The 20,786-nt window shown below is 42.0% G+C and overlaps 1 protein-coding gene across 1 annotated transcript in view; it reads right to left on the bottom strand.

Moving 5' to 3' along the window:
* Positions 1–347: 347 nt before the first annotated feature.
* Positions 348–20,786, bottom strand: part of Chic1 (cysteine rich hydrophobic domain 1) — a 38,525-nt gene continuing 18,086 nt past the window's right edge. Inside the window, exons 4-6 of the mRNA XM_051141577.1 lie at positions 3,250–3,306; positions 2,732–2,791; positions 348–1,264 (exon numbers count right to left, since the gene is read on the bottom strand). Coding sequence (XP_050997534.1) covers positions 1,214–1,264; positions 2,732–2,791; positions 3,250–3,306 — 168 coding nt within the window. The 3' untranslated portion in view covers positions 348–1,213. The remainder of the gene's footprint in view (positions 1,265–2,731; positions 2,792–3,249; positions 3,307–20,786) is intronic.

The following is a 20,786-nucleotide window of genomic DNA, read 5'->3' as shown; positions in this document are numbered from 1 at the left end:
CACAAGAGGATAAGCCATGGCTTTCATGGAGGTCTTGATACCTGACAAGAGGCAAAATTTTGTCAAGACAACCCCCCCTTTTTTTTGCTTGTGTTTTGAGACAGGGTTTCTTTGTGTAAAAACCCTGGCTGTCCTGGAACTCACTTTGTAGACCAGGCTGGCCTCAAATTTATAGAGATCTGCCTGCCTCTGCCTCCCGAGTGCTGGGATGAAAGGTGTGAGCCTGGCTATCAAGACACTTAAAGACCGGAATTCTGTGTATCTTCATACGAAAAGGACATATAAGGGCAAGGGAATGAGAGCAGGTGAGGCCATAAGATGCGCTTGATGTCAAACACTATGGGAGGTGGAGTGGAGATAAATGAAGGCCAGTGGATTAAATGTGAAAATAAGGTTCTTGTCTCCGATGTAATGCAAAAGATCTGAAAATGATTTCAATTTTAATCCACTTGTAAGGAAGGGCAGTCTGGCCTCGCACCTGAAATTTAACATCCTCATTCTGGCTTTGCCACAAAACAGCATGGTAAAGGTCTCTACATTCAAAAGGACTTGCAAACTTCATTCATATTAAAATCTACGCGGAATTGTTGGCAATACATTGAGAGTAATAATACATTCTGTAAACCATGGCATACCACATTTTACATTATGCGAAGAGACGATATTTACAATCATTAGGAGTTTAAATATTTTATCCACTAACATAAGTGACAACTTAGCAAAGTGCAGGAGGAAACCAGCGTTATTAATTGCATGTTCTTTAAAAGCAGAGTAAAACCATTTCTAAAAGCTACCAAAAGCTTATTTGGGTGTGTCCAGTAAGGGATTACAGAGCATTAAATAGCCTAGAAAAATGATGCATATTTAGAAACAGTGAGTATGAAAATCATAAGGCAGCATGCTCAGAACAAGGTTTTTGTTTTGTTTCATAAAACACCAGCACTGGTGTTTTTAGTGTCAACTATATATACGTGTATATGTTTTTGTGTGTTTATTTAAAAATTGAGAGTGCAAAACACAAGCCTCATTTAATAACAAAAAGGATGTGCAAATTGTCTTCTTAAATCAACACAAATAAGAGTGAGAAGAATATTCTACTGTTGTGAAGAATAAACTGAAAACAGCAAAGGAGACCGTCTCCATTCCAAGATCACCTACAAGGCACTAAGGGTAGGAAATGACAGATAACACACAAGTGACCAAACAAAACTCCTCAGTCAGGTCGGAATATGGGGTATTTTGGTAAGAATTCTATTAGTATTACCTGTAAAATAAAGACAGAAAAGAATATATTGACGAAATAGTCTTCATTTAATTTACATAAGCCCCAAAATCTAGTTGAGTCCCACAGGACTGTATTTTTACCCTGCATCATAGGAGGTGAGTGACATACACAAAATGGTTCTTCAAAGAATTAAGCACAAGTTCTGACAAAACTCAACTGGCAGACCAGCCTACCCACTAGACCTAACAGCTGCTACGGCCTGATTTATGACAGCTATTTGCTGAGAGCCAAGCTCTACTACATTTTTATATCTCCGATTCTTTTCAGCCAAGAAGAGATTTAAACTTCTTTATATTGATTAGAAAAAAAATGTTTGTTTTTATTTTTTAATTAAAGCAGAGAATATTAGTTGAGGATTATTCATTTTTGTAAGTTGTTTATGAAATATGAGTTGCTTGAACGGATTGGCTATAAAACAGCTGAACTCCAGAAAGGCTCACAAGATTTCTGGAACTTTCTATGTAGATCAAGCTGGCCCCAAACTCAAAGATATGTACCCACGCACCAGTCTCTGCTTCTAAGAGGTGGAATTAAAGGTGTGAGCCACGTCTATTATTACATGGTGAAGGCAGTCTGATGGATCTCCCGCCTAAGGATGACCATGAACTTCCGGATTACAGGCAGCCTGTGTAAAGCAGTGCTGGGGACCAATCTGAGGGCTCTAGATGCTGAACAAGTGCTTTTCTGACTGCACTATAGTCTCAGCCCCTGAATGTTTAGTGATAAACTCTGGAAGTTTGGAATGAATACATCATATTATTCATATGTGGTCTTATGCTTTATGAAAAAAGCTGTGCATTTTTGAAATATTTTTTGATAGGGTCTCATTATGTAGCCCTGGCTGACCTGAAACCCACAGCAACCCACCCGCCCCTGCTGGAATGAGAGGTGTGTGTGTGTGTGTGTGTGTATCACCACATACAGCAAGATTATAGATTTTCAGCAAAAATTTTTAGCCTATATTCAAATCCATTTAATTAGATTTTATTCATTCAATAGTTTATTCACTCCAAGTTAAATGCCAGCCAAGTTAAAGAAAAAAAAACCAAAAAAACAAAAAAACACCTAGTGATATGAGTCCAAAACTGAAAGTCAATTCCAAATATAAGTTTTTTGGCAAGCTTGCACCTCGGTGTGTTTTGCTAGGCAGCAGCTGTTCTCGCTGCCATATGTTGCAGTTTGTGGTATAGCATATGTTACAGTTCTGTGGTAACAGAAATGACGGGTGTACAGCATTGTCCGCTGAGCACAGGCTCCGAGACTAGGCTTCCAAGATACTTTAGGTTGCCCACAAAGCTAAAGAAAATGAATGGTGGTCTTTGTACCCCAACTGACAGAAATTTTGGCTGAGAAGTTAAAAAGCACAGACAACAGGTGGTGAACATAGTAACTCATTGCACTTGGGGTGAAATCCAAAGAACATAATGAAAATAGCTCCATACTTACATACTCCATCATATTGCTAGTTTCACATTTCCTTTTAGTCAACTTCCAGTGCAAAGCAAGCTAAGAAGGTAAGAACTTTGTTAAGAATTAAAACAAAATCATCTTTGGCTAATTACATTTCAACACATCACTAAAACCACAATCTAGGCTTTGGGCCATAAAAAAGCACTTTGAAACCCATATCTAGAATGCATACCCCGCTGGGCGGTGGTGGTGCACTTCTTTAATCCCAGCACTCGGGTGACAGAGGCAGGCAGATAGATCACTGTGAGTTCAAGGCCAGCCTGGTCTACAATGGTAATCCAGGACAGCCAGGGCTACACAGAGAAACCCTGTCTCGAAAAACAAAATCAAACAAACACAACAACAACAAAAAGAATGCATGCTAATAACCCTAATAACTGAGGTGTAGTCCATGAATCTGTTCCTTTGTCTTCTGAATAATGTACGGACTAGTTACTTTTTCAGTCTGATAATGTAAACATGAACAGGTCATTTATTTGCCTAAAATGTCTTACCTTGTGGTATAATCTGTTATTTTCCCATTCTAGTAACTTCTGAATCGATCTTCTGGTCTAAGAAAAAGAACCAAGCTTCTGTGAGGAGAGGAGCTAAAGAACATTATAAGCTACACAAGTTGGTGGTTTTCTGCTTTCTTGTAAGGCACTATTAGTTTCGTCTCTGCTTTTTCTACTACAAATCAGAAAAAAGAGCCAGGCGTGGTGTCACACGCCTGTAATCTCAGCAGAGGAGGCAGAGGCAGAGGCAGGTGGATCTCTGTGATTTCAAGGCCAGCCTGGTCTACAGAGTGAGTCCAGGACAGCCAACACTACCCAGAGAAACCCTATCTTGAAAATCCAAAAACGAATAAATAAATAAGTCAATCAGAAAAAAGGCAATGTATCTGAAAGAAACCGCCAAAGGCAGAATAACACTTTGGGTGGTTACTGTATACCAGTAAAAGGAGATCTATTAATCCACCTGCCAGGTGGTGGTGGTGCACGCCTTTAATCCCAGCACTCGGGAGGCAGAGCCAGATGGATCTCTGTGAGTTCGAGGCCAGCTTGATCTATAAAGCAAGTCCAGGACAGCCAAGGCTTCACAGAGAGACCTTGTCTTGGGAAAAAAAAAAAAAAAAAAAGAAACTATTAATCCACCTATAAATCAACCAAATTTTAATTCATAATTTTCCAAATGAAGTACACACATGGATAGCTCTGTGGTACACAGCAATCCACCCACCTCTGCCTTCCAAGTGCTAGGATTAAAGGCGTGCGCCATCACGGCCCAGCTGTTTTGATTTATTGATTTTGCGTGTGTGTGTGTGTGTGTGTGTGTGTGTGTGTGTGTGTCTGTGTGTGTGTGTACATATGTGCTGGTACCCATGGAATCCACAAAAGGGTGTCAAAGCTCCTGGAGTAGGAATTACAAATGGTTGTAAGCCTCTCAATATGGATGCTAAAAACTGAATCCCAGTCCTCTGAGAAAGTAAGTTCTCTTAACCCTGGAGCCATCTCTCTGGGACCATATGTCTGGCTTTTATACTAGTGTTAGACTGTTTTGATTATCTTTTCAATTATAGTTTCCCATCAGGTGACATCTCTACCTTCATTCTTTGTCATGATTCCTCTGGCTCGTGGGTTTTTGTGATTCTATACCAATTTGGGGGATTTTCTTTCTCTATTTCTTTTTTTTTTTTTTTTTTTTCCGAGACAGGGTTTCTCTGTGTAGCCTTGGCCATCCTGGACTCACTTTGTAGACCAGGCTGGCCTCGAACTCACAGGGATCCGCCTGCCTCTGCCTCCCGAGTGCTGGGATTAAAGGCGTGCGCCACCACGCCCGGCTCTCTATTTCTATATCGCAGTGATGCAGTGTAAACAGTTCAACAATATAATGCTTCATCTCATGACCAAAATACTGGTCTTTAGTCAAGCAGTGGTGGTGCAGGCCTTTAATCCCAGCACTCGGGAGGCAGAGGCAGGTGGACCTCTGTGAGTTCAAGGCCAGCCTGGTCTACAAAAGGAGTCCAGGACAGCCAAGGCTACACAGAGAGACCTCAAAAAACAAAAACAAAAACACCCCCCCCCCAAAAAACCTACACACACACACAAACCAAAAATCTCCCCAGATATATAGACCAGTAGAATGGAACAGAGAGCCTAAAAATAAACCTACTCACACAACTAATTTTTTTTCTTTTTGGTTTTTCGAGACAGGGTTTCTCTGTGTATCCACCATGCCCGGCATATATCCAACCCTGAAAAAAAAAACCCAATAAAACAAAAACCCCAAACAAAACAAAACCCCCAACCCTCCCAACCTCTCACCTCAAACATAAAACCCAGAGAAGGGGGGAAAAAAAAAGAAAAAGAAAAAGGAATACACAGAATTTGAGACCATATCTGCAAGTCATATATCTGATACAGGATTAATCTCCTAAACACAGAAGGAACACCAACCAACCAGCAAGGAGCTGGCCCTACAGGCGCAAGAGAAAAAAAGCTCTCCAGGGTTTTGTCTTAAGCCCAGGAGGGTGGGGAAGAAGCCAGCGGCTTTTTGGAAGTTCTCTATCTTTATTACCTAGTTCTGGCCCCTCTGTCTGCCTATCAGGGAATCTGTCTAATTCCTGGTCCTCAATACAATGACACATGAATCTGTAGGATGCTTTGAAGCCTGCTTTCTCTTATCAGCCAGCGTTTGCTGAAACCAGCAGAATCTCTGATGAGGGGGAGGGAAAGGGTGAAATACGCATTTAGTGTGTGGTGGCACATACCTTTAATCACCAGAACTCTGGAGGGAGGCAGAGGCAGGAGGATTTGTGTGAGCTGAGGCCAGCTTGGTCTCCATAGCGAATTCCAGGACAGCCAAATCTACATAGTGAGACTCTGTCTCAAAAAAAGTAATGGAGAAATGTGCATTTAACCCCTGCACTTGAATGCAGAGGCAGGAGTTTGAGGCCAGCATGGTTTACATAGTGAGTTTCAGGACATCCAGGGATACACAGAAAACTCCCGTCTGAGAAAAGCAAAAACAAAATAAACAACAACAACAAAAAATATCTAACTTTCCCCAATTTGGTTTTGTGTGTTTCCATTTGTGGTCACAAGGTGGCGCACTAAGTCCAGGTTCCACTATAGTCTCAGTAATTCTCAACATGTGGATCTCAATCACACCACCAGATATCCTGCATTAACAGTAGCAAAATGAGCCGGGCATGGTGGCGCACGCCTTTAATCCCAGCAGAGGCAGGAGGATCTCTGTAAATTCTGGACTAGCCTGGTTTACAAAGCGAGTCCAGGACTACACAGAGAAACCCTGTTTGGAAAAACCAAAACCAAACCAAACCAACAAACAAAAACAACCCAGTAGCAAAATTACACTTATGAAATAGCAACAAAATAACTTTATGGTTTGGAGGGGGTCACCACAACATTAGGAACTGTATTAGAGGGTCGAAGCACTAATTGGTCTAAAGCAATATAAAGTAGGAGGCTGGTAAGGCAGGAAGGTGGCATGTTTGGCAACTCGATTGAGGGTGAGTGCAGCCCTCCCCAGTTCATTATTAAATAATTAAGCCCCATTAAACCCATTTTACTCATCAAACCAGATTTGTATTTATGCACATGCACTCGGAGGACAGAGGCATTGCTGTCCATCATTGTTTTCATTTTTTTTCTCCCGAGACAGGGAGACAGGGAGACAGGGTTTCTCTGCCTGGGTCCACCTGCCTCTGCCTGGGATTACAGGCGTGTGCTGCCACGCCCCTCTTCTCTTCCTCATTCTTTTGAGACAGCTGTCTCTCTCACCCACATTGAGAAGGTGAGGCTGGCGGGCAGTGAGCTTGCCTCAGTGTCCTCAACGCTACAGCTGCAAACGCAGGCTTTTCTCTTTTCTTCACGTGGGGTCCGGAGCTCAAATTCAGGTCTTTAGTTTTGCAAGGCAAGGGCGTTACAGACAGAGCTAATTCCCCTGGCCCCAGATTTGCATTTGAATAATGTTTTGGGGCTCTTGGTGTCATTCTAGTTCAAAGGTATGCTGTTCTCTCCGGCCTCTGCAGGAAGGTCGTGCGCACTTATAATGAAGAATATAAAATATGCAAATTCACAGCAGCAGCAGAGAGCATGCCAGGAACTGGGTAGAGCGAGACAGGAGTAGCTGATTATTAAGAGGAAATAAGTCTTAGTCGTGTAAAATAAATCACTTCTGGAAACCGACCATGAAAGCACAGTGTTAGATACGGTATTATACTTAAAATAACTAAGAAGGTTGGATTTTTACTTTCCAGAAACTCAGATCTACATAAAGACAGGACAAGTGCTTTATAGAAAGAATAAGTGAAAGTAAAACAAAATCGTGTGTGCATGTGTGTTTATTCTTAGCTCATTTAAAAGGTAACAGTTTGTTCAAGGTAACAATAGGACTAACTTGGTGACTCTAGGCAGAGATGTTACAGCGAATAGGAGGGAGAAACAGCAGGCATCTGTACTGCTTGGGAAAGGGCATGCCATTATTTGATACTTGATTTTAGTTAAGAAGGAGGTGGTGGCACATGCCTGTAATCCCAGCACTCAGGAAGGTAGAGGCAGATGGATCACTGTGAGTTCGAGGCCAGCCTGGTCTACAAAGCCAAGGCTACACATAAAGAAACTGTGTCTCGAAAAGCCAAAAGAGAGAGAGGAAAAAAAAAAAAAAAAGGCCTAGAAGCACTGGCCATACTAGTACTTGAACTGGTTGTAAATGTAATGTAATCACTAAAAAAGTTTATAAAGAAATAGAACTGAGGGGCTTAGAGTTGAGGCTCAGAGGGTAAGAGGGCTGGTTGTTCTTTCAGAGGTCCTGAGTTCAATTTTCATCAACCACATAGTGGCCTCCAAACCATCTATAGTGGAATGCCCTCTTCTGGTGTGGAGACATGCAGGTTGAAACAACGCCCATAGAACACATAAAGAAATAGAATTGATACATGCTAAAGAAGGGTAGAAGTGTTGTCATATACAATATTAAAATAGCAGAGGGCAGAAAAAGAGTGACGGAACAAGAACAAGACACAGTAAATAAACAGAAGATTTATAAACCAGGCTCAGTGCTATTCCAACTATAGCAGTAACCATTTTAAACACTAACGGTTTAAATGCATCAATTGAACGAGATCTAGAGCATATGCTGTCTACAAAAAACCCACATTACATATATAGACAAACAGATTAAACATAAAGAGATGTAGAAAGTCTAAGAGTAGAAATGCTGACAGCAATTCCAAGGAGAGTGAGTGGCAGGCAGTATCGAAGCTGAGTTGGGGGCAAGTTATCAGAAATAAAGAAGGTCATTGGATGAGATTGAAAAAAGTCTACTTTGGGTAAAGTGGGTCACATGCTCTATGTGCAAGCATGAGGACCTGACTTTGGATTTTCTGTATTCATGTAAAAGCTGAATATAGTAGCCTGTGTTTATAACCCCAGTGCTGTGGGGAGGAGCAGAGAAGGGAAGCTTGGCCAGGCAAGTCAGAACAGTGCTAAGCTCCAGGCCCAGTGAGAGATCGTGTGTCAAAAGATAAGGTGGAATTCCAGCAGCACCCATGTTCAGGAGTAGTTGGCCCACACCACGGGTTTTGTTGTTTGCTTGTTTGTTTTGTTTTTTGTTTTGTTTTTCGAGACAGGGTCTCTCTGTGTAGCCCTGGCTGTTCTGGACTTGCTCTGTAGACTCACGGAGTCCTCGAACTCACGGAGATCCTTCTGCCTCTGCCTCCTGAGTGCTGGGATTAAAGGCGTGCACCACCACACCTGGCTTTATTATTTTTTTAAAAAAGATTTATTTATTATGTACACAGTGCTCTGCCTGCATGTACACCTTCAGGCCAGAAGAGGGCACCAGATCTCATTATAGATGGCTGTGAACCACCACGTGGTTGCTGGGAATTAAACTCAGGACCTCTGGAAAAGCAGACAGTGCCCTTAACTTCTGAGCCACCTCTCCAGCCTTCTTTCTTTCTTTCTTTCTTTCTTTCTTTCTTTCTTTTTTTCTTTCTTTCTTTCTTTTTTTTTTTTTTTTTTCTTTTTTTTTTTTTTTTTTTTTTTCTTTTTTTCTTTTTTTTTTTTCTTTCTTTCTTTCTCTTAAATTAAAATTATTTTTACAGGGAAGAACATGGAGTTGGGTGGGTAGGAAGGTGGGGGAGGATCTCAGAGTAGTTGGGTGAGGAGAAAGATGATGATCAAAATGTTATGAAATTCCCTAGGGGGAAAACATCTACTGCAGGAGGGTTCTCTAACGGGGGTGAGCATTGGCATGAAATGGAATGATTACTTGAAGGAGAGAAAACTCATAGAAAAAGAAGAAGCCGTCTTCATAAGCCTTTACCAAAGAAGTTAAATCACGGTCTGGAGAGATGGCCTAATGGTTAAGAACATTTTCTTTTTTATTTTTGGAGACAGGGTCTCACTATGCAGTCTACCTCACTGTGCAGATGAGGCTGGCCTTGAACTCACAGAGATCTACCTGCTGCTGCCTCCTGAGTGCTGGGATTAAAGGTGTTCATGAAGCCTAGCCACATTTACTACTATTGCAGAGGACCTGGGTCTGTCCATAACTTTTCTTTTTAAAAAATTTTATGTGCTCGCATGTCTGTCTGTGTGAGAGTGTCAGATGCCCTGGAACTGGAGTTACAGACAGTTGTGAGCTGCCACGTGGGTGCTGGGAATTGAATGGAGGTCCTTCGGAAGAGCAGCTAGTGCTCTTTACCACTGAGATCTAATTGCCTGTGCCTCTGTCTCCCGGAGTGCTGGGATCACAGGCCAGTGCCACCACGCCTGGCTGATTCTAGAGTTTATTAAAAAAGGTTTACCTTATACAAAAAGGTTTACTGGAAACTATGAAATTCCTATACTACGACCTGAAAGCTAGAGCACTCAACAAAGTACTTATGTAGAGCAAAGTTAGAGGATGGCTACTACCTTTCTTGAAGGCTTAGTATAAAAGTACATTTTAAAAAATCATTTATTAGGCCGGGCGTGGTGGCACACGCCTTTAATCCCAGCACTTGGGAGGCAAAGGCAGGAGGATCACTGTGAGTTCAAGGCCAGCCTGGTCTACAAAGCCAGTCTAGGATAGCCAAGGCTACATAGAGAAACCCTGTCTTGAAAAACCAAAACCAAAAACAAAAAAACAAAACAAAACAAAAACAAAAAAAACCCAAACAACAACAACAACAAAACCCACCAAAAACCAAACCAAACCAAAAAACCAAACAAAAACAAAAGCAAAAACCAAAACCAAAAAACCCCAAATCATTTATTCATGTATGTATCTATGGGCACTCTATCAACTTGTACATCTGCACATCAGAAGAGGGCATCAGATCCCATAATAGATGGTTGTGAGTGACTATGTAGTTGCTGGAAATTAAACTCAGGACCTCTGGAAGAACAACCAGTACTTTTAACTACTGAGCCATCTCGCTAACCCTGTAAAAGTACATTAACCAAGCAGTGTACTATTGATAAAAACACAAAACAACAACAAAAGCGCTCATTATAGCATTAGTGGGACTGATTAGAGGGGCCAGAAAAAAAGCACATAAATCTCTAGCCATGTGACTTTTACAAGTGAGGAAAGGCATTGGAGAAAGGATAGTATGGTGTTTTTACATATAGTTCTTGAACAAGTGGACATTCACAGGTAAAAATAAGTCAAAAGAAAGGTCATAGACAAATGTAAGCTGAAAACTATAAAATTCCTGTACTATAACCTGAAACAAAACTGAGGTGACTTTAGGTTTGGCAATGGATTCTCAGATTCACAGCCAAAAAGAAGGACCAATAATAGAAAAAAATAGGTTATGATGAAAATTAAGAAAAATTTGAAATTCTGGTATAGTATAGACAATTAATTGTTATAGACTGAAAAGATAAGTAGTGGGCTCAGAAAAATTTGCAACAAACTTACCTTGAAGATTACTGGCTTGTAAAGTATATGTATTATTTTTAAAAACTGAACAGTATTAAAAGAAAAACAGTAGGGCCGGGCGTGGTGGAGCACACCTTTAATCCCAGCACTCAGGAGGCAGAGGCAGGTGGATCGCTGTGAGTTCAAGACCAGCTTGGTCTAAAAAGTGAGTCCAGGACAGAGAAACCCTGTCTCGAAAAACAAAGCAAAGACCAAACAACAACAACAACAACAACAAAAACCAAACAAACAAAAAAAAAAAGAAAACCAGCTAAAACTGGGCATAGATCCTTTAGCTCCTGTCTTGTTAGAAATGGTGTCCCATTGGAAATGGATTAGTTACTCTGGAAGGGATGCAGTCTTTTTTTTTCCCCCTTCTGGAAGCATCCCAAGTCTGGGCTACTAAAAATGGGTCCAGCTGGACATGGTGGCATATGCTTTTAATCCCCGTATTTGGGAGGCAGAGATAGGTGAATCTCTGTGAGTTAGAGACCAGCCTAGTCTACAACGTGAGACAATATCTCAAAAACAAAATGCCCAAGCAACAACCTCCCAAAATACCAACCCATATATATATGTGTGGTTGGTGGTGGTGTGTGGTGTGGTGTGTGTGTGTGTGTATGGGTTCATGTTATTTGGGGCAGTAGCAACATAAAGGCCAAGGGGAGGACATACATAGGAGCAGAGTCTGCAAACTATTGAAACAAATGGGCTCTATTAAAGCTAAATGCTTGTTGACTCATATGTTTGAACCTTTGGCTAGTGGTGCTTTTTTGAGAGGCTGAGGAACTTTTTGGGAAGGAGGCATGGCTTCTGGAGGTGGGTCACTGAGGTAGGCCTTTGAAGGTAGGCCAAGAACTTTGGACTTGAGTTCTCCGTTTTCCTGATCAACCACGGTGCAAATAAGCTGCAAAGTCTTTTTGTTTGTTTGTTTTGTTTTTTTGAGACAGGGTTTCTCTATGTATCCCTGGCTGTCCTGGACTCGCTTTGTAGGCCAGGCTGGGCTCGAACCCATAGAGATCCACCTGCCTCTGCCTCCCTGGGTACTGGGATTACAGGCGTGCGCCACCACGCCCGGCTCGAGTGGTCAACTCTTGATGCTGCAGACAGAGTGGCAGGCATGTCATCCCTGCCTCCATGGACTATAGTCCTTGGAGTCATGAGGCAAACAAAGTCCTTCATGCCTTCAGTTGCTCTTGTCAGGGACTTTATCACAAAACATGAAAAGTAAACAAAACAACACTTCACTATGAAAATCAGTGATATGTTAGATGAGGAGATACGCTACTTTGCTACTGCTGTAATAAAATACCGTGAGCGAGGCAACTTATAAAAGAATTGATTTGGGCTTACAGTTCCACGGGACTCTATGATGGGGTGAATGCAAGCTGGTAGGAGCAGGAAGAGGGAAGGCTTACAAGGTGAACCATAAACATGGTGCAGAGAACTGGGAATGAAACCTCATAGCCCACCCCAGTGACAAACTTCCTTCAGCAAGGCCACAGCTCCAAAATCTCTCCAAACGGCACCACTAACTGAGGCCCAAGTACTCAAACATCTGATCTTATGGGGGGCGGTATTACCACCCAAACCACACCAGGAGGTAACACAGGAATTGAGGGGTGAGAAAAGAATGACAAGGGCTTAGCTTGGTAGCACACACCTTAAATTCCAGCACTTGTTAGGTGGATCTCTGTGAGTTTGAGGTCAGCCTGGTCTACATAGTGAGGCCAGGACAGCCAGGACTGTTACACAGAGAAACCTTTTCTCAAACAAACAAAACCCCCCCCCAAAAAAACAAAAGAAAGCCGGGTGGTAGTGGCGCACGCCTTTAATCCCAGCACTCGGGAGGCAGAGGCAGGCGGATCGCTGTGAGTTCGAGACCAGCCTGGTCTACAGAGTGAGTTTAGGACAGCCAAGGCTACACAGAGGAACCCTGTCTTGGAAAAACAAAACAAAACAAAAAAACCAAAAACTAAACAAAAATATACAAACAACAAACACAAAAGAATAACAGATTTTTAAAAATCAACAAAATAGAAAAATTAAATCTGTCATTTAAAAAATGTTTTATTTATTTTATGTATATGAGTGCCCTATCTGCATGTACACCTGCAGAAGAGGGCATTAGAGGGTATAAATGGTTGTGAGCCACCATGTGGTTGCTGGGAATTGAACTCAGGACCTCTGGAAGAGCAGCCAGTGTTCTTAACCACTGAGCCATCTCTCCAGTCTTTACGAGCTGAATTTTGTTCTCTGAAAAACCCATGTTGAAATCACACACCCACACCCACACCCACACACCCCGCTTTCTATTGGAAAGTGATTGTATTTGGAGATTGTGTATTGAAGGAGCTATTTCAGGACAAATGAGGTCTTATAGGCGTGGGTGTAACAGAACAATTGGAATTGTTCTGTCTTGTCATTTGAGACAGGGTTTCAGGCCAGCATCAAACTTGCTAGGTAGCTGCGGCTGGCCTTTAATTCAAGGCATGACCCTCCTGCTTCCTCTACGGCCTCAGTGCTGAGATTACAGGCATGAGGCAATGTACCTGGTTATGATTCTTTTTGGGGGGTTTTGGAGACAGGGTTTCTCTGTGTAGCCTTGGCTTTCCTGGAACTTGCTTTGTAGACCAGGCTGGCCTTGAACTCACAGAGATCCGCCTGCCTCTGCCTCCTGAGTGCTGGGATTAAAGGCGTGCGCCATCACACCTGGCTATGATAGGTATTTGTATAGGAAGAGAAGATTGGAGATGTTTTTTTAAAGCAAGGACTAGGGTCTCCCTCACTATGCAGCCCCGGTTGGCCGTGAAACACTATGAATACCATGCTGGCCTTGAATTCACAGAAACATTCCTGCTTTAGCCTCCAAAGTGCTGCGTGCTCCTTTATGCACAGTGTTGGAGACAGCTTGACCTTGACTTCTGTGGTGGTCCGAATAGGAACGGCCCCCATAGACTCACATTGTTTGAATGCTCGGCCCCTAGGGAGTAGCACTATTAGGAGGCGTGGCCTTGTCGGAGGAAGTGTGGCCTTGTGGGGGTAGGCTTTGAGGTCTCAGATATGCTCACTCCCTGCTGCCTGAGGATCCGGATGTAGAGCTTTCAGCTCCTTCTTTACCAATGCCTGCCTGCACCATGCTTCCTGCCATGGCGGGGGGGGGGGGGGGGGGGGGGGGGGGGGGGTGCGTCTAAACCTCTGAAGCTGTGAGCTAGCCCCACTTAAATGTTTTCCTTTATAAGAGTTGCCTTGGTTATGGTGTCTCTTCACAGCAATAAAGCCCTAGGACAGGCTCCTTACCTTCCAGTAGTGTGAGAAAATACATTTTAGAAAAAAAAAAAAAAAAAAAAAAAAAAAAAAAAAAAAAGAAAGAAAGAAAGAAAGAAAAGAAATAAAAGGACAGAAAAAAGACATTGCATGATAAATTAGCCAAAAAGGAACTCTGGCAGCTATGCTAATATAGGACGAAATAGACTGAATAAAAAGAGAAGCCAGGTGGTGGTGGCACATGCCTTTAATCCAGCTGGCCTACAAAGTGAGTCCAATACAGCCAGGGCTGTTACACAAAGAAACCCTGTCTTGTAAAAAAAAAAAAAAAAAAAAAAAAAAAAAAAAAAAAAAAAAAGGAAGAAAGAAAAAAGAAAAAGACAGGGCCAGGTGGTGGTAGCACAGGCCTTTAATCCCAGCACTTAGGGGAGGCAGGTGAATCGCTGTGAGTTCGAGACCAGCCTGGTCTATAAGCAAGTCCAGGACAGCCAAGGCTACACAGAGAAACTCTGTCTTGAAAAACAAAACAAAAACAAACAAACAAAAAACAAAAACAAAAAAGAAAAGAAAAAGACAGACAACACATACATGTACACAGGAATTAATCTGTTCAGGCAGTATAATAAAACAGTATGTACTCTTTTGTGGTTCCTTTGGGCTCTTTTTTTTCTATTTGTCTTGTCAAACTTGAATGTGATACTTTTTCTTTTATCTTATTATATTTTATTTTGTAATAATTATTATCTCATAGAAGCTTGTTCTTTTTCTAATGAAAAACAGAAAGTAGATCCAGATGGGAGGAGAGGTAGGGATGGACCTGTAAGGAGTAGAAGGAGGGGAAATCATAACCAGGATATATTATGTGAGAAAAGAATCTATTGTCTATTTTCTTTCTTTCTTTTTTTGTTTTTTTGTTTTTCGAGACAGGGTTTCTCTGTGTAGCCTTGACTGTCCTGGACTCCCTTTGTAGACCAGGCTGGCCTCGAACTCACAGCAATCTGCCTGCCTCTGCCTCCTGAGTGCTGGGATTAAAGGTGTGCGCCACCATGCCTGGCCTTTGTCTATTTTCAATAAAAGGGGGAAACCCCTCCCCAGAAATTTGTATCTCACAGTTCTGGAGGCTTGGACTGTGATTAAGAGTGAGGATGTGGAGAAAGGGGAACACTCCTCCATTGCTGGTGGGAGTGCAAACTTGTACAACCACTATGGAAATCAAGTTGGCACTTTCTCGGGAAATTAGGAACAGCTCTATCTCAAGACTCAACTATACCACTCCTGGGTATATACCCAAAAGATGCTCCACCATTCAACAAGGGCATTTGCTCAGGCATGTTCATAGCAGCTTTATTCATAATAGCCAGAATCTAGAAACAACCCAAATACCCCTCAACTGAAAAATGGATAAAGAAACTATACACTTACACAATGGAATATTATTCAGCTATTAAAAGCAAAGACATCATGAAATTTGGAGGCAAATTGATAGAACTAGATAAGATCATCCTAGCCAGGCACGGTGATGTAAGCCTTTAATCCCAGCACTCAGGGAGGCAGAGGCTGGCAGATTCCCAGGAGTTCGAGGACAGCCTGGTTTATAGCTGTTACAGTGAAAAACCGTCTTGAAAAACAACAAAACAAAGCAAAACACTAAAAGGTCTTCGTCTTTGAAAATAAGACAAACTGTAGCCAGGCGTGGTGGTGCACGCCTATAATCCCAGCACCTGGGAAGCAGAGGTAGGCGGATCGCTGTGAATTCGAGGCCAGCCTGGTCTACACAAGCAAGTCCAGGACAGCCAAGGCTACACAGAGAAACCCTGCCTCAAAAAACAAAACAAAAAAAAAAACAAAAAAAAAACAAAAAAAAAAAAAAGAAAAAAAAAAAAAAAAAAAGAAAGAAAGAAAAAGAAAAGAAAAGAAGACAAACCTCTAGCTGTACCAGACGAATCAAATGACTAAGTCTGAAACTTTATTATCAACCTTACACGGACGAAGAGCATTAGAGTATACTAAGGGGACGGATACGCAGAAGACCCAGAGAACCTAGATGAAGGATCAAATACATTCCTAGAATTGACTCAAATAGAAATACAAAACCTGACTAAGCCTGAGTAAATCTGATTAAGCCAAGTCAAGAGAGTGCATGCAAGGCAAACCCTTGCCAACACAGTAAATCCCAGGCTTTACTAGTGCGTTCTCCCAGATCCATTTAAGAATTCATACTAATCCTTTAAAACTCTTCTGAAAGATAGGGGAGGGAGAACTTCTTCACTTCCTGAGGAGAAGGGAAATGGAGAACGACTGCTTAATGGGTATAGGCTTTTTTCTTTGGGGATTATGAAAAAGTTCTGGCCTTGCATACTGGTGATGGCTGCATGACAGCATTAATGTATTTAATGTCATTAAATTATACACTTGAAAGTGGCTTCAAAAGCATCTTTTGTATGTGTTTCTACACAATAAGAGCCATCATTCTTGGTTTCAAAGCCAACCACGAAGTAATGTATACTGTACGAATGCACTGTTGAAACTGTCCCAGGAGGAAAGGTGAGAGGCAAAATAGATCGTACTTGGTTGGGATTGGGAACAGGGATGGGGAGAAATCTGAAGCCACTAGATTTCTTTCCTTTTAGTCCCAAGATTTCCTTTTGAAGGTGATGGAAATGTTCTAAAGTTAGGCTGTAGCAATGGTCATACAGGCACCTTTTGTAAATATGCTAAAACTAAATGATTCATCTTTTAAAACTTTCATTTATTTATTTTTATGTATATGAATGCTCTGTCTGTCTGTCAGAAGAGGGCAATGATTCCGTTGTAATGACTGTAAGTCACCATGTGGTTGCTGGGAACTGAACTCAGGATCTTTGGAGGAGTAGCAAATGCTTTCAATTGTAGTCATTTCTCCAGGCCCTTGGTTCATCGTCTTAATATGAGTAAGATTTGGTTGTTTGTGTTTTTGAGACAGGGTATCTCTGTGTAGCCTTGGCTGTCTGGGACTTACTTTGTAGACCAGTCTGGCCTCGCACTCACAGAGATCCATTTGCCTCTGCCTCCCTGAGTGTTGGGATTTCAGGCGTGTGCTACCACAGCCTGGCTAATATGACTAAGTTTTATGGCATGTAAATTCTTTCTTTAAAAAGTACTTGAGCTGGGTGGTGGTGGCTCATGCCTTTAATCCCAGCACTCAGGGAGGCAGAGGCAGTTGGTTCTCTGTGAGTTCAAGGCCAGCTTAGTCTACAAAGGGAGTCCAGGACAGCCAGGGCTCTGCTACATAGAGAAACCCTGTCTTGAAAAAAACCGAAAAAAAAAAAAAAAGTATTTGAAGCCGGGTAGTGGTGGTGCACACCTTTAATTCCAGCACTGGGGAGGCAGAGGCAGGTAGATCACTGTGAGTTCGAGGCCAGCCTGGTCTACAAAGGGAGTCCAGGATGGCCAAGGCTACACAGAGAAACCCTGTCTCGAAAAACAAAAAAAAAAAAAAAAAAAAAAGTACTTGAAAAAATAAGCTGGGGGTGGTGGCATATGCTTTTAATCCCAGTACTTAGGAGAGGAGGCGGGCAGCTCTCTGTGAGTTCAAGGCCAGCCTGGTCTACAAAGTGAGTTCCAGGACAGCCAAAACTATACACAGGGAGAAACCCCATCTCAAAAGAAAAACAACAACAACAACAAAAAAACAACAACCACAAATAACTGATATCACACAAACATACATGTAAGCAAAACACTAATGCACATAAAATGAAAACAAATAAATCATTTAAAGAGATAAAAATAATAAATACAAATTAAAAAATACTTAAATTAATGGAATCAAGCACCATGGTGGACTACAAGCTCTACCTCATAAAAATCATATTTGTATTATGGGAATAGACCCTCCCTTCTTAATGGCCCTCTTAATTTAACACAGCTCAAAGCAAAAAAGGAGAAAGGTTTTAATTCATTTCATTGTACGGGTGGTGGCGTGGCCAAGCCTCAAAGCTGAATATGAAATCATGGCTGCCTCCATGGCACATGAAGAGCAGTAAGTCAAAACCTACTGGACCTTGTATATCTATGTGGCCACAGTTAACTCTCATTGAAGCCCAGTCTTCTCAGATCTTTCCTTATTGTGAGTAGCTGGCTGCATAGTGCAAATCTTATTTTAAACATTATTTAATTCATTAATGAGGTACCAGGGGTAGAATCTAGGACTTCACTACACACGCTAGGCAAGTGCTGTCTCACTGATCTGTGGTTTTAGTACTCCAATTTTTTTTTGTTTTGTTGTTTTATTTTTTGAGACAAGGTCTCTCTTGGTTGTCCTGGACTCGGTTTGTAGACCAGGCTGGCCTCGAACTCACAGAGATCTGCCTGCCTCTGTTTCCCGAGTGTTGAGATTAAAGGTATGCGCCACCACACCCAGCTTTACTATTCTAATTTTTAAATTCAGATAATTATTTTAAATATCCAAGAATGGTGTGGCCGTTGGGGTAATTAATAGTTTACAAATTCATACTAAGGATAGTTTTAGACAGGATCTTATATAGCCCAGGCTGGCCTCAAACCCACCATGGAACCAAGGATAGCCTTGAACTCTTTTTTTTTTCCTGAAGCAGGAACTCTTGAATTCTTGCTTCTACTGTTTTTGTCGCAAGTGCTGAGATTATAGACATAAGCTACCACGCATGGTTTATTTAGTGTTGGAGATTGCATTTAGGGCTTTGTGGATGCAGAGTAAGCACTCTAACAGTTGAGATTTATCCCTAGTCTGAATAGTCATCTCTAAAGATTTATTTTCTTATTTAAAAAAAGTGTGTGTGTGTGTGTGTAAACCATATATATGTGTGCCATGTGTGTGAGGGTGCCTATGGAGGCCACAATAAAATTTCAGATCCCTTGGAGTTGAAATTATAGGTGGTTACAAGCCACCTGAAGTAGGTCTGAAATTTGACCTTGGGCCATCTAGAAGAGTAGTAAAGTCGGGCCGGGTGGTGGTGGCACACACCTTTAATCCCAGCACTCGGGAGGCAGAAGCAGGCGGATCTCTGTGAGTTCAAGGCCAGCCTGGTCTGCAAAGTGAGTCCAGGACAGCCAAGGCTACACAGAGAAACCCTGTCTCGAAAAAGCAAAAAAAAAAAAAAAAAAGAGTAGTAAAGTCTTTTAAACTTGGAACCATCTCTCAAGCCCCATAAGTGATCATTTTTAAAGTGTGTGTGTGTGTGTGTGTGTGTGTGTGTGTGTGTGTGTGTATGCATGCGTGTGGCGGTCAGAAGACTACACGTGCAAGTAGGTTCCCTTCTCTACCACGTGGGTCTGGAGACTGAACCGAGGCTCTCAGGCTAGGCACCAGGCACTTTTATTTACTAGCTGAGCCATCCTGCTTGCCCCAGAATAAACTCTTACTTAACCAAAGCAACAACATAAAGAAGGCTGTCATAGAATTTGCACCATCTTAGCTTCCATTGAATATTCTATTAGAAATACTCAAAGCACAAACACATGATTGGAAAAAAATGTTTCTGTCTCAGGCCCTCTGGTGCAGTTATTGAGATGGACAAAGCATAAATAAGTCACAGAGGAAAAATATCCTTGATCACATTAAAACCCAAAACCTTGTTTCGAAGTAACTGAGACTCTGGCTTTACTTATGATGGGAAATCCAAATCATGATTAATCCACACCGAGACTTTAAAATAAAGTGGTGGAAGCTATTGATTCTAACTTCTAAAAGATACAATTAAAATTTTTACGTCGTCAGCCTTTTTAAAACTTAGAGAAAGCCAGTTGAAAATACTATGCTCGCCTTGACAAACAAATTAAACTGTATTTAAAGCAAAGCTCTGATCTACTGCTGGTTATTAAAGGAACCAGTAAAGTGTTTAACTTTTACTTGCGGAAAGCCATAGGGGAGCTGAGCCTGGTGACGCACACCTATAATCCCAGTTGTTTAGGAGACTGAACAAAAAGCCCATGATCTCAAGGCCTGCCTAGGCTACAGAAGGATCCGCCCAGGCCAGCTGTCTGCTAGTGTGAATTTTAATCCCAGTACCAAGGAGGCAGAGGCAGACGCAGACAGTTTTCTGTGAGTTCAGGGTTAGCTTGGACTACATAATGAGGTCCAGTCTAGCCAGGGCTATACAGTAAGACTCAGTCTTAAAAAAAAAAATCATACCAGGTGTGGTGGCACAGGGTTTCTGCCGGGTGTAGTGGTGCATGTCTGCAATCCCAGCACTTGGGAGGCAGAGGCAGGCAGATCACTGTGAGTTCGAGGACAACCTGGTCTACAAAAGCAAGTCCAGGACAGCCAAGGCTACACAGAGAGACTCTGTCTGGAACTCACTCTCCCCGCCCCCAAAATCACCTGCCAGGCAGTGGTGGCGCAGGCCTTTAATCCCAGACTCACGATGCAGAGACAGGTTGCTATCTATGAGTTCAAGGCCAGCCTGGTGTACAGAGTGAGGTCCAAGACAGCCAAGGCTACACAGAGAAACCCTATTTTGTTTGTTTTTGTTTTTTGTTTTCCGAGACAGGGTTTTTCTGTATAATAGCCCTGGCTGTCCTGGATTCACTTTGTAGACTAGGCTGACCTCGAACTCACAGAGCTCCCGCCTGCCTCTGCCTCCCTGAGTGCTGGGATTACAGGCATATGGCACCACACCTGACAGAAACCCTGTTTCTGTAACTTAATGTGATCTTGTCTCAAAACAAAAACAAGAGGTGGGGCTATAGCTCAGTGGTAGAGCACCTGCGTAGCATGCACAATGCTCTAGGCGAAAAAAAAAAGTCATTTTATTATCTATCTTTTTGAAGTAATCATGAAAGAGCTTAAGTGAAGATGCAAGATAAAAGTATTTCTTGACAGTATTTTCAA

Source organism: Acomys russatus, chromosome X, assembly GCF_903995435.1.
Source record: "Acomys russatus chromosome X, mAcoRus1.1, whole genome shotgun sequence".
In the NCBI taxonomy this organism is placed as follows: Eukaryota; Metazoa; Chordata; class Mammalia; order Rodentia; family Muridae; genus Acomys; species Acomys russatus.
This window is presented reverse-complemented; position numbering and strand designations above follow the sequence as displayed.